The sequence below is a fragment of the Lolium rigidum genome, chromosome 5, assembly GCF_022539505.1.
Source record: "Lolium rigidum isolate FL_2022 chromosome 5, APGP_CSIRO_Lrig_0.1, whole genome shotgun sequence".
NCBI lineage: Eukaryota > Viridiplantae > Streptophyta > Magnoliopsida > Poales > Poaceae > Lolium > Lolium rigidum.
Genome location: NC_061512.1, coordinates 63,181,651 through 63,194,209, shown reverse-complemented (window position 1 = coordinate 63,194,209; position 12,559 = coordinate 63,181,651). Strand labels below are relative to the sequence as shown.

Genomic DNA, 12,559 nt, shown 5'->3' with positions numbered 1-12,559 from the left:
GCCTGTGCGGGACTCAACGCGACGGAAAATAGGGGCAGCATATATGCAGTCTCAGCCAATCTCATGCTGCGAGCGGCGAGCGGCCGGGGAGAGGAAAGCCGGCCGCGGTCGGCGGACGGCCGAGGAGAGCCGGCGGCGGCCGGGGACGGCGGGCGGATGGGCGGCCGGGGAAGAAGAGGGCCAGGGCACGGGGAAAAAGCGGCGGTGGCGGTCGGACGCGGCGGCGGCGGTCGGACGCGGCGGCGAGGTGCCGGGACGGACGACGGCGGCGGCTGCAAGGAGCTATCCTAGAGCTCTGATACCATGTTAGGGTAATATGCTTGTTGTATTACCAGGGGGCCAAAGGCCACAATATATAGTACATATACAAGTGCAAATATGCATGAAGCTCCATAACATATGGAGAAACTATAATATACAAATATATACATCTAAGACTTAACATGATGTCTAGCTATGACCCTTTTTTTACATCTCACGCTTCTGCATTATAGGAGAAAGCTGCAGTTTTCACCAGCTTCACTAGAAAATATGCAAGTATCACGATAATGATTTCTTTTGTAGTTTTCACCATTTCTATGTCTCAGATGTTTGATATTCAACCTATTGTAACTTAATGCACTGCTTAGTTCCGTCAACATTAAAATAGATGATCATATCTCATGTATCAATTTTCATAAAAGTGAATTGTTCTGTTTCGGCAAAGCAAACGATAAGGTCGCCATGTATGCCGAGCTCTTTGGCCGCGGGATCCTGATTCATTATCGGCGCCTAACTTTAGCTAAATGGAAACACGTCAAGAAAAAGACTACATATATGTTTATCCAGTTGGAAAGGCAAATTACTATCACTTGGTGGTTGTTTAGTTCTGATCTATTCAGTACTTAGTAATATGGTACTGTATATGATTTTTTTTCTTTCAATTACTTAAAAAAGTTTTACATAGATTGGACTATTTCCGATCTAGATTCCTTTTTGCAAGGTGATAGTGAGAAACCATCAAACACCTTTCTTGCCGTGCTAATTCGCAAGATCTATATAGTCAATAAGATAAATTGGTTCTAGCTTGTACCCGCCGCGGAGCGTTACAAATATTTTTGGCAACTGGCTTAATGGAGTAGATCATAGGTTCAAAAGTTTATTGGTGTGAGAGCAATTGCCATTATTTGCAAAACAAATAACAGTGTCAAACTAAACAAATTTTTGGAAGATATTTTTCTGTTCAAAAAATTAACCGTGACAAAACTTGTTGACTAATTAGATCTGAAATAATTAGCATGTTTAAGTAGACATTGATACAGAAGAGATACTAGGTCGATTAACTTAGCTAAGCAATGCACTAAGTAAGAAGTAAGAACTGATGATTGTGCAGTGCAACGTATTTGACCGGTACAAAGTTGGTTGACAACAATAAAGTTCGTATAAATGTTGAAAACTACAGATTTTTCCTGTTATTGCGCATGTCCGTCCTTGCTTGATAAATGCACGTCGTGTGCCAGGCTGCCAGCGGCCACGGCCCCGATGAAAGCAGCGGTGGTCCAGGTCTCTTGATAGAGCACGAAGCAAGCTCTCATCAGGTCCCAAGTGATGCAGTGACAAGACCTTTCAGCTCCAGCCACCGGCGAGGCCATTAATAGAGGCCAAGCTGATTCAGACTTTCCAAACAAGCTCGAAGCACCCGACAACCATTGCCCTCTCCACCTCCAGCTCCCTTCTCCTCTTCTCATCGCCGACGAGCAGCCAACGAAGTGCACACGTCCCGGGCGTAGCAGCTGCTGCCCTTCTCCTCCCCCGTTGGACTCAAGGGAGACAGGTGACTGGGCTTCCATTCACCCTGCGCGCGGCCTTGATCCCTCGCCGAAACTCCACCTCGACGAAAGCGAGCTCCGCCGCCCGCCACTCTGTTAGGCCTCCACCGCCGGGAAAGCGAGCTCCGCAGCTCCGCAGCTCCTACTCTGAACTCCACCTCGACGACGAGAAGCACGAGCCGCGTGGAACTGCAGCCGCTGCTGCAGATCTTTTCCTCGCCAGCCTCTCCGCTGTCGGGCGACGAGACCACCACTCCCCTACGCGCGGCCTTGTCCACGATCTCCTCACTCACCTCCTCCTCGCCGCGGAGAAAGCGAGCTCCGCCGCCCGTCTTTTCCAAGAGAATAGACAAGGTGAGTCAGAACTCAGAACGCAACCCCTTCTCTCTATACTTACCATTTAGTTGTGTAAATGCATTTTGCCATCTTTAGCTAGTAGCTGTTCCATATCCTTGTGCAGAGGCTGTGAACTCGCCGACGAACAAGCAGCTAGCGAAGGAGGAGTCGCTTTAAGAAATCTTCTTCCACACGCCCGCCTAGATCCGTAGCGCACCAAGTAAGTTAGTCCCAGTCCTCACTTGGTCTCCCTATCACAGGATCCATCTATATGTTGCTTCCATCTGCATTATTTGCACCGACCGGCATGCACTGCTAAAGTGCTAATCTTCGATCGAGTTTGGCAGATCTGAATCATCTATTCATCTGATGCATACTACTAACTGATAGCGCTTCTTTGTTTCATGTATTGATTTGCACGCGGTTACCACAAGCTTTCTGTAGATTTATTAGGACTGCTAATTGACATACCCGCACCTGGTGAAATTCTTGCACCCAAGCAATCTTTTATTTTCTTAGTTCATGTTTGTTCGCAATCTTTTATTTTCTTAGTTCATGTTTGTTCGATGGGGAGCAAATTGCTGGAATTGTTATTCATTACTTTGTCCACCTCAGCTGATTATCCACTGAAGATTTGTTCTTGGATTTTGTTCTCTGATTGGTTTCAGAAATTTTATCATGAAGCTACAGAACATGGTTTATAACTTTATATAGTATATATATGCTGTACACTTTTCTTTGGCAAATTGTTGATAAATAATTAAATATAAAACTTTTTGTCATCATTTTATACTTTCAGTTAAGAACTTGATTCCGTGGCTAACTATTACAAGCACAATTGTCTATCTAGTTAAGAGTTGACTTCTTGTTCGAATTTGATGATTCCGTAATCAAATACTTGCATGTAATCTGTCCAGGTACTAGTTCAGTTCTTGATCAAATTGATAATTCATCAGACAAATTCTTATTTGAGAAGATGCCAGAAACATGGAACAAACTTATTTTTTTTCGAAATGGGTTGTTCCCCGGCCTCGGAACAAACCTATAATGCTAGTAGATCGCAAAACATATTAAGTCTAAAATCTTTAAATAGTCCTTAAGAAACAAATCGTTGGAAGTATTGTATCTATATGGCTATTCAAATTTTATGATACAACTTCAGGTACGAAACGTACAGAGTGCCCTCAGCTGTGTTCGCACCTTATTTTCCATTTACCACATCAGCAGATAACCATTTTTACGTACTTGCTTCTCTTGGATCTTAGGTTTATGCATGGTTTAAAAAGTTGGGCTGATCGGGTAGTGAGCACTTCCATCTGCAGTTCCCTTAATATGAAGAAAAAGAAACCCCCGGATCAAGAGCAAAATGTAAGATTTTCAATGGCCTGCATAAAACAGATTACTGCAACTTGATATTGACATTGTTTTGTTGTCTCTGTTTGCACGTTAACAGGTCCTCCTATTTGGAATGGATCGCATAGGAAATAGGCATCCCTACCGAGGGAGGGGAGTCATCAGGTATTGAACCCCATACTTTTTCCTCTCTGAGTTGAGCGTCACCAAGGTCCAAGTTGAAGTCACTAATACATTTTTTAATTCCAAGTTTCCAATGCAAGAATTTGATTATAATTTTTTATCATAACATGTCTTAGAAAATTACAAAAAAAATCCATTATCCTGAAAAGACATACTCCTGCAAGACGAACATAGTGACATTGTTTTCAAAGTGCTCGATGACTACTAGTCGAGCATCCTAAAATGAGCAAGCACAGAAAACACCCACCTTTTAGAATTTTGATTATACTGCAAGTGACAACAGTTTGGACGCATTTGCTTGAGTTAAAAAAGCACCTCCAGTGTGCTTTTACTTCGCTGTGCTAGTAAGTTGCTACGAAATAGCCAGGTGAAACGAAGCCGGTTTTAGGTAAATGAACAATGATTACTGATGAAAACAACGATGACGGATGGCCGAATCAAACGGACCGAACCAAGGAAACGCTTCATATTTTATTATTAGGCTAGTAAATGCTGTAACGAGTTATTTTTTTAGGCACATTGAAGACAATACTAATGGTGGAGGTTCTCGGAGAGGGAAGAAGCGACAAAAGGGAATGAAGGTTGGTCCGAAGGTTACCGTTCAATCGGGGGGCAAGTCAGGTTCAAAAGTTTGGGATCACTTTGAAAAGGTTCCGGTGCCATCCACAACGCAACCTGGTGTCACGGTGATTATGGCACAGTGCAATTACTGCAAGAAGTTCTTATCCTACAAATCAGATCAAGGGGGTACCGGAGCCACTACACACCTCAAGAGACACTACACAAATTCGTGTGCAGATTACAAGGTCCTAATGGCAAAGGTGGCTTCTCAAACCCTTCTCAACTTGGAGGCAACGGAGGAAGCCTGATCTTTGAGAGGGACTTGGAGGCCTTAGCTGAGTTTCTCGAGCGCCCGCACCCGGAGTTCTTTGGAGCACAAGTCAACGATCAGCCTGGAGGAGAACTGCAGTGGGTTGTAGTTTTTTTTTTATTTTTAGATAAGGGGAGTACCCCAGCCTCTGCATCAATTGATGCATGCAGCCTTTTATTAAACTTATTTAAACAGTCTGAGTTACAAACTTAAAACACATCATGGATCACACAAAGTTTCCACATAAAACAGCCATCTAAAGAAAAAGAGGAAAACAAGCCGCCACAAGATCTTCATGTGAGCTGCCTATCAGTACGCCAACCGCACCGGCTGTATAAATAGTGGGTTGTAGTTGCAGACCTGAGGGGAAAGATGGAGCCACCTATGTCCGAGAGAATCCAGTTTTCCGTGAGGGAGAACAACTGACTGGATGGACTAGCTCGAGCCCTGCAAAAAGCACTTGCCCGTCTATGTGGGCAGAATGTGAACCAGATCAAGGGAACCCGCTTTGCCCACCTTGCCAGACATGACTCAATGGGAGAGCCAATGGACCTGTCACCGCACCCAGAACTGAAGTACCATGTGGAGCACCTGGACTTCATGCTGCGCGAGACTCGCAAGGAGTTGGACAACTCCCGCGCCTATGCCAACCAGACGCACCTCCACCAGTCACGCAGACCGAGACCATCAAGATCCTTGCTAAGGAGCGCAAGTCACTTCGCCATCAGCGTGCCAAGAAGGACTACATCATTGCTCGCCTCCGCGGGAAGATAGCATCCCTGGAGGAAACTGTCAAGGCACAAGAGACCCAATTGAAGGACCTGGAAGGAGAAGGTGAAGACATCCAGGGAGGTGGAACATCCTACCTGAGCGAGGATGATGACTTTGAGGAAGCTGAAAATGTGGCGGGAAAACAATTATGGATGAATTTATCGCTAAGCAGGTACTTAGTTCTACTCTTTCGGTGTTCATGGCAGATTTCTCTTGTTATGCATATTAGTTCTACTCTATTTCGTTGTTCATGGCCGATTTCTCTTGTTATGCATATCCAGAGCTGCTTATGTAGTTCTGCATTTTAGTCTTATAGTTTTTACGTTTCAGATAATATCATGTGATGGGTTGATGGTGCCATTAAGGAATATGACATAATCAAAAAAGAAATTGAGTTTGAATGAGGCCCTGCTGTGGTTCTGCCGTATCTCTTGATGTATCTATTTTGTTATTCTATACATCATATAATATTGTTCAAAAGTTTGGTATCTCTTGATGTATCTATTTCGTTATTCTATACATCATATAATATTGTTCAAAAGTTTGTTGAAGCTTTTGTTACCTTTGTTACCTTTGTTGCTATTCTCAGCTCTAAGGCAACCATGCACTATTATGTAATTGAAGAGTGGGAAGTTCATGGAGAAAAAGATCGTTGTGTTACCAATGATTCTTGCTACCTAATTGTATGAACCGCCTCAAATCTGTCGGTTGGATGAAATTGATGCGGACCTGGATCATCCTTACATAGAAGCTGGTGGGGAGAGGTGGAGCTGGTGCTGTCCTGGAGGAAGATGGTCTTCACCTTCATATTTATTCTGTCATTAAAAAATATTCATTGATCATGATATTTTTTAGGTAAGCATTATGATTATTGCGCATCTGTTACTATAACATATCTGCGCTATACCCACTTTTATAGCATTTATTAATTACCTTAAAAGATTCATGTTGTATGTGCACTTGCCAGAACCCTCTTTTGAAGAAATGAGTTTGATAATCTTCCTTTCATAGTGTTTAGGTTTTAATGTGTCCGTCTACTTGTTTGTCTATCTGTTTTAACGAGACGGAACAACACCCTATTTTCAACTTATTTTTTAGTCATTGGACTGACATTTATATGCGAACAAAATCTGAATGCTAGAATGACCTGTATGTATGCACGAACATAGTTATATATGATTTGATTTTTACATGTTTTCAAACACCCCTCTTACTTTAACCTCCCCAATAAGTACCTAGTAAAATTGATAAGTTCAAACTTTCCCTCTACATTGTTCAATAGCAGCTCATCCCTCTTGTTTCAGTGATCCAAACCTTCAGCAATTGAAAAGATACCATCCAAGTTTCCCTCTACATTCTGTTTCTCCCACGTGAACCTTCCAGCAGCAATCTATTGAAGTGGAAATGGTCCAAAAACTACTTGCATTCTGGTACTTGCATTTTTCTCCCACCTTGGTTCTCCTAGCTCAGAAACTGATTTTATATCTCTGTGCAGCCTTTGGTCTCTGTAAGCAACACGGTGCCCATAATAAGGAGATGTCTGACTAAATGAGTTATATTATATATACATCCTGATCTGAAGCAACAAATGTAATTTTTTGTACAATGAATTTTATCAGCAACTATATGAACAACTGTAACCAATGGGCACAACAGGACATGTATGTTAACCAGCTTTCTTCATTTCTAGGTCACACTGTTCGACACTCACGGTGGCCTTGTGACCGGGGCACAACTCCTCGGCATAAGCTGGCCATTAAAGCATCTCTAATAGAACATGTAAATCCCGTTGGAACTGAACTTTTTCGGCGGATTTTCGGTTGTGCCGCCGGATTGGGCGGTGGCGACTCGCCGCCGCGTCCGCCTATCTTCCGCACCGACGCGGAGCGGCGCAAGTGGAACCGGAGCGAGGGCGCGCGCAAGCGCAGCGCCCGCCGGTGGACGAACTGGGGGCTCACGCCCCCAGGGAAGCTCGCGCGCTGCGGCAACACCGGCGAGGGCTCCTCGTCCGGCCAGTCTAGCCGCGCACCGTGGCTCCCCGTCGCGGAGAGCAGCGACGAGGATGACCTCATCCCTGCGCGGTCGCCGACCTTCTCGCCGGGGACTACGTCCACGGCAGCGACGAGGAGGAGGCCGTCCTCGCACAGACGAAGGCCGTCAGCAAGGCGGAGGCTCGGGCGCGCTTCCGCCGGGAGGAGGTGGACGCCGTCCGCCAGGTCCGGGAGTACGAGGCGGCCCGCCGGGAGGCCCGCGTCCGCCTCGTCAAGCTCGAAATAGTCGAGCTTGACGCCGACGACAGCGTCGGCGCCATCTGCCGTCGACAAGCTACGCCACCACCGGCACCGCCGCGCGCCATAGGTCATTATAGGCCGCATTTTGCTTTAGCTAGGTCGCGCTTGCCGCTGTACCACTAATTTAGATTCAATTTATCGAACAATGTAAGTATCGATGCTCAATCGGAGCATCTATGTCATGTCGAACTATGATCATCGCCTAATTTACCCGCGTCATTTTGAATTCTGCTTTTCAGTTCCATTTTACTACGGAGTATTTCTATTCTGTGCCACGAACTTACGTTTTCGGTGAACTGAGCTCTACTAGAGATGCTCTTAACAAGAAAAGAAGCGAACCCTAATAAGGTTTGACTGAAGTTAGACCAGTGATGAGAATTCACATAACAGACTCCCCCACGGCCGGAAAACATACTCCGCAATAAGTGTTTGTTGGGGTGCAATCTGAAGCACCATATACTTCCTCAAAAAAGACAACATGAGAGCAACCGTCCTTCTCACATCTGAGTTTGGATGATATGAAATGCTTGTTTCCAGAAAGAGCAGCATTTGCACACAAGACTAAGAATCCTTTTGGATATCAGCAGCCCTGCAAGAAAACAATGCGATAAATGAACAATTCTGAATACATCTTCGATTAGAAGTTGAGAGAAGCTAGTGCAACTAAAGTTGAGCATTGCCGTACTGGGTGACTGGGTGTTATGTTAATTGTTACCACTACAAAGTCGCTACGAAATATGCAAGGGCATAGGTAGCTGACAAAACCAAAGAACTTTTGTTGTCCTAATTTCTGTAAACAAAGCATGGCTGTCTCCAACTCTCCATGGCCAAATTTGCACCTGAGCAACTTTAAGCCTCTAACAAACAATACGCATAATTACAGAAATGTTGCCCCTGGTGTTACATGTTTACTGAGGACTCGCGATGCAGGCAGAGGCGGACATCCGCTTCGTCCGCCGCTAAAACGGCCCAAACGGCGTAGAGGCCAGGCCACATAAGCGGGGCGGACTCAAGGACAGTGCCCACTTGGGCCACCAGGGGTACCCCACCACGCTGGTTGCCACGGTCGGGCCGGCGCGTCGCTCGTCGCCGCCCAGCATATGATCGTCTGCATAGCTTGTCGCCGCCCTGCACCCCGCTCCTGGCCGCCCAGTGCCTTCCATCTGGTTAAACTTCTGATGACGTAGTAGTGATGAGTACTTTCACTTCTTCATCTGTTTAATAAATTCATGTCAATGTTATTATAGATTACCTCCTCTGGAAGCAAATTAAACGGGCAACAGCTGCAACAGTTGGGTGATGCAATGATCGACAAAGAACAAATCCATCTGCTGGTTGTTGCAGAGGAAGAGGCTGCCTTGAAAAGGCTGCAGTTGAAGAAAAAGAATATTGATGATGTTGCAGAGGATGATGTTCATATGGTTATTTAGCTAGCTTAGTCTTGACCAATATTTACTAGTTACTACGGACTCTAGTGATAGGAAACCATGAATTGGAAAAACTATTTTACATTTTGTGTAATATGCACAAGGGATCAATGGACTATGTAATCATTTTTGTACTAATTTTATGATGATGCAAGTGCCAGTTCTGGACAATAAAAATGGTGTATTTTTATGTCTCTGTGAGGGTTTAGTTCATATAAGAAACAAGTGTCGTTATGTTCGTTAAATAGAGCTGGCTGGATATAAATAACTAGTCAGGGTTGTAATGCCTGCATGGACCAACACTGTTGTACAGAGCTACATAATTTGTACATCTCTGCAAATTAAAATGTACATAAGATTTGTAAACCAACCAACAAGGTTTAGTTCATACAATCTATACAGTGATGCTCTATGAATATATAAGATATGCCTGTGTTCTGCATTTCTTGATTACTTCAGAGAGAATTAATTAAGCTAGGTGAGGTTTTTAGCATTGATGAGAAACATCACAATGTAAAGTGTTGGACTTGCAGGAGGGATTACAATGACACCGTTGCAACAACATCATCGGGGCCAACAACATGAGCTGGATGGAGCGCTCAACAATGGAGTTGATCTTGGTGCCATACTTGCTGGCATATGTGTCAACTTGTTCTTTAGGGGGTGCATTCACGATACTTGCAGGTGTGCCACTTAGAGCTATACTTGCTTCAGGATTCTGAGGGTTCTTTTGTTCTTCAGAATTTCCTCAAGAGTGATTATTTTGATATTTTCTGACTACCCTTCATTTCAAACTAAATATTCTGATCCGTCTTCACTTAAATTTCCATATATGACTCAAAATAAAATGAAACTAATGCTGGAAGTACATGAAATTCACTTTTTGACTTTTTGTTAGCTTGCGGTCTACTTAAAAGCAGCTACAATTTTTTGTATGAAGTTCACCACTTCAAAATCAGCAATACATGGAAACATGTAAAGAGCTAGAAGAAACATACCGACTTCTTCTGCAAAGACTTTCAGATTTAAAAGCACCCAGCCACCATATCCTTCCTGAAATGCAGTAGTACATAGCAGTGAGCATAAAAGCGTAAAGAAGGTCCAAGTGCTTCATCTGGAAAGAAGATTTAACAGTTATGCGTGGATCAGTAAGAAAAGAGAGTAAAAAAAAACATCTAAACAGATTGTGAGGAGCAGTTATGGATAGTGGTGTTGGTCTACTGCACCTTAGTAAAGATGATACTGCTTTGCACCCTTCACTGCAACAGAGGGCATCATTCATGTATCAAATAGCATCTAGATACCAACTCGCATTCACACATTGACAACTCGGACATCAATATCAGGCTCTGTGGTACGATTAGAACCACAACCCAATTGAACATTTCTGGTGTGATATTTGTTCATCAACTGTCCTGCCTCACAGAATTGACCCCTTTTAGTAAGTGCGGAAACAATTGGCCAGTATGAGTGATGATCGGTCACACTAGAGCCACTAGACTCAGTTGCAAGTAGAATTTCTTTGGCCTCGTCAACTCTTCTTTCATCGCAAAAAGCTTTAATCAGGGTATTGCATGTAATACTGTCAGGAACAACACCTAATCTCAGCATGGCATTAAAAACAATCCGAGCTTTATCTACTTTCTGCATTTTGCAGAAACTCAAAATGGGGGCATTGAAGGAGTATGCATCAGGAGTAATACCATCTATTTTCATTTTACTAAGAAGATCAATAGCCTTGTTAACATGCCCTGCTGAACAAAGCCCACGCATCAGTACATTATAAGTATGAGCATTTGGTCTAACGCCCCACTCTGTCATCTCCTTGAAGCAATCAAACGCATCATCCAGTTGATGGGTATGACATAGCCCGTCAATGAGGGAGGTAAAGGTAATGATATCTGGCATGAACCCATGCTCCATAAGCATCTCAAGAACAGCCTTTGCATTATGTACATCCCCTAACTTTGAATAACCACCCAGCAGTGTATTAAAGGTCACAAGGTTAGGAAGGGAACCTTTATATCGCATCTGTTCTGTGATCTCCACTGCCCTATCCACTGCACCTGCCTTGACAAAGCAATCTATGACCATGTTATAGGATGACACACTGGACAAGAGCCCATCCGAAACCATGCGCTCTAAATACTGATTAGCCTTTGAAGAACTTTTGCAGTCTACTAGTAAGGATTTGATAACCATGACGTAGACATCAAATGCAGGATTCCCACCTTTCTTTACGAAATCATCAAGAAGCTCGCACAGACTACTCAACTCCAGGCACTTCATGGCACAAGAGACCACAATGCCAAACGTCACATTGTCGAGGAAATAACCCCTGTTGTTCATCTTCTTCACGACCTCAACTACCTCTTTGGCCATCTCGTTCTTCGATAAGCAGTAGAGCATAGTATGCCATGCACTTGGGTGTGGAGGTGGCTCGCGGCCTAGCCACTTACTCAGCATCTGATACGCCTTGTATCTCCCCAAACACCGGAACACACCATGGACCAACGCCCTGTATGAGGCCTCATTCGGCGACACGCCCTTCTCATTCATCATGCTAAACAACTGAACCGCATCCTCTGCTCTGCCGGCATTGCAGAACCCGTCGACCAGCATCGTGTACGTGAACACATTCGGTCTGATCCCCGCTCCCTCCATCTGCCTCACCAGCCGGAGCGCCTCGTCGATGATCCCACGCCGACAGACCCCATGGACGAGAGTGTTGTATGTGAAGCAGTCAGGCTGGCACCCATCCGCAGGCATCTGCTGGAACCTGAGGTACGCGGCGTCGACGGCGCCGGCCCTCACAGACGCCGCGATGAGCGCGTTGTACACCGCGGTGCTGGGCCTCAGCCCGAGGCGCGGCATTTGCACGAACACCTCGTGCGCGTACTGCGCCAGGCCCAGCCTGCCCCAGCTGGCAATCAGGGTGCAGAGCAGCTCCTCGGAGACCTCGCAGCCGCATCCCCTGACCTCCGCCACCAGCGCCGCGGACAGCACCACCGGGCCGCGCCGCCACAGGGCGTCCTCCAGGGCGCGCCGCACCGAGGCGTCCCGCGCGAAGTGCGTCCCGAACCGCGCCGCCCAGACGTAGAGGCGGACGCAGAGGAGGGGCTCGAGGGGCACGGCGGCGTGCAGCACGCGGACCACGAAGCGCGGGCCTAGGCGCGGCAAGGCGGCGGCGAACTCCGTGTTGAGCCGCCGGAACCAGTCCTTCTCGGCCAGGATCGACGCCGCGCGGGCCGGGTCAGCGGGCTCGGCCGGTCCCCGGCCGGCGTTGGTGGAAAGGTGGGATCTCGGCGGGTTACAGGTTGAGAGATGGCCGCGCCGGCGGCGGAGGAGGAGACTGAGGCGCCGCCTGCTTGCCATCTGCTTCAACTGGGCGGCTGAAGAGAGATTCAGACAACTCTTTTGAGGAGTGTTTCCAGGTTTACTGCTGAGTTGACAGATTGCCATTATGAAATCACTTCAACAATGCAAATTCAAAATCTATGACCATGACGTTTTCCAAAT

General features: G+C 45.8%; 1 protein-coding gene and 1 long non-coding RNA gene across 2 annotated transcripts; one reads left to right on the top strand and one right to left on the bottom strand.

Moving 5' to 3' along the window:
* Positions 1–2,266: 2,266 nt before the first annotated feature.
* Positions 2,267–4,650, top strand: LOC124654450. Its single transcript, XR_006988361.1, has 4 exons — positions 2,267–2,364; positions 3,410–3,512; positions 3,598–3,662; positions 4,195–4,650. It is a non-coding gene; the product is annotated as an uncharacterized LOC124654450 (long non-coding RNA).
* A 3,575-nt stretch (positions 4,651–8,225) lies between these two features.
* On the bottom strand, positions 8,226–12,415 carry LOC124656027 (putative pentatricopeptide repeat-containing protein At3g16890, mitochondrial). The gene is made up of 3 exons (XM_047194838.1): positions 10,267–12,415; positions 10,039–10,093; positions 8,226–8,827 (listed from the first exon to the last, which is right to left on the bottom strand). The coding sequence occupies exon 1, from the start codon at positions 12,413–12,415 to the stop codon at positions 10,355–10,357; it is 2,061 nt and encodes a 686-aa protein (XP_047050794.1). The 3' UTR covers positions 8,226–8,827; positions 10,039–10,093; positions 10,267–10,354.
* Between the last annotated feature and the right edge of the window lie 144 nt (positions 12,416–12,559).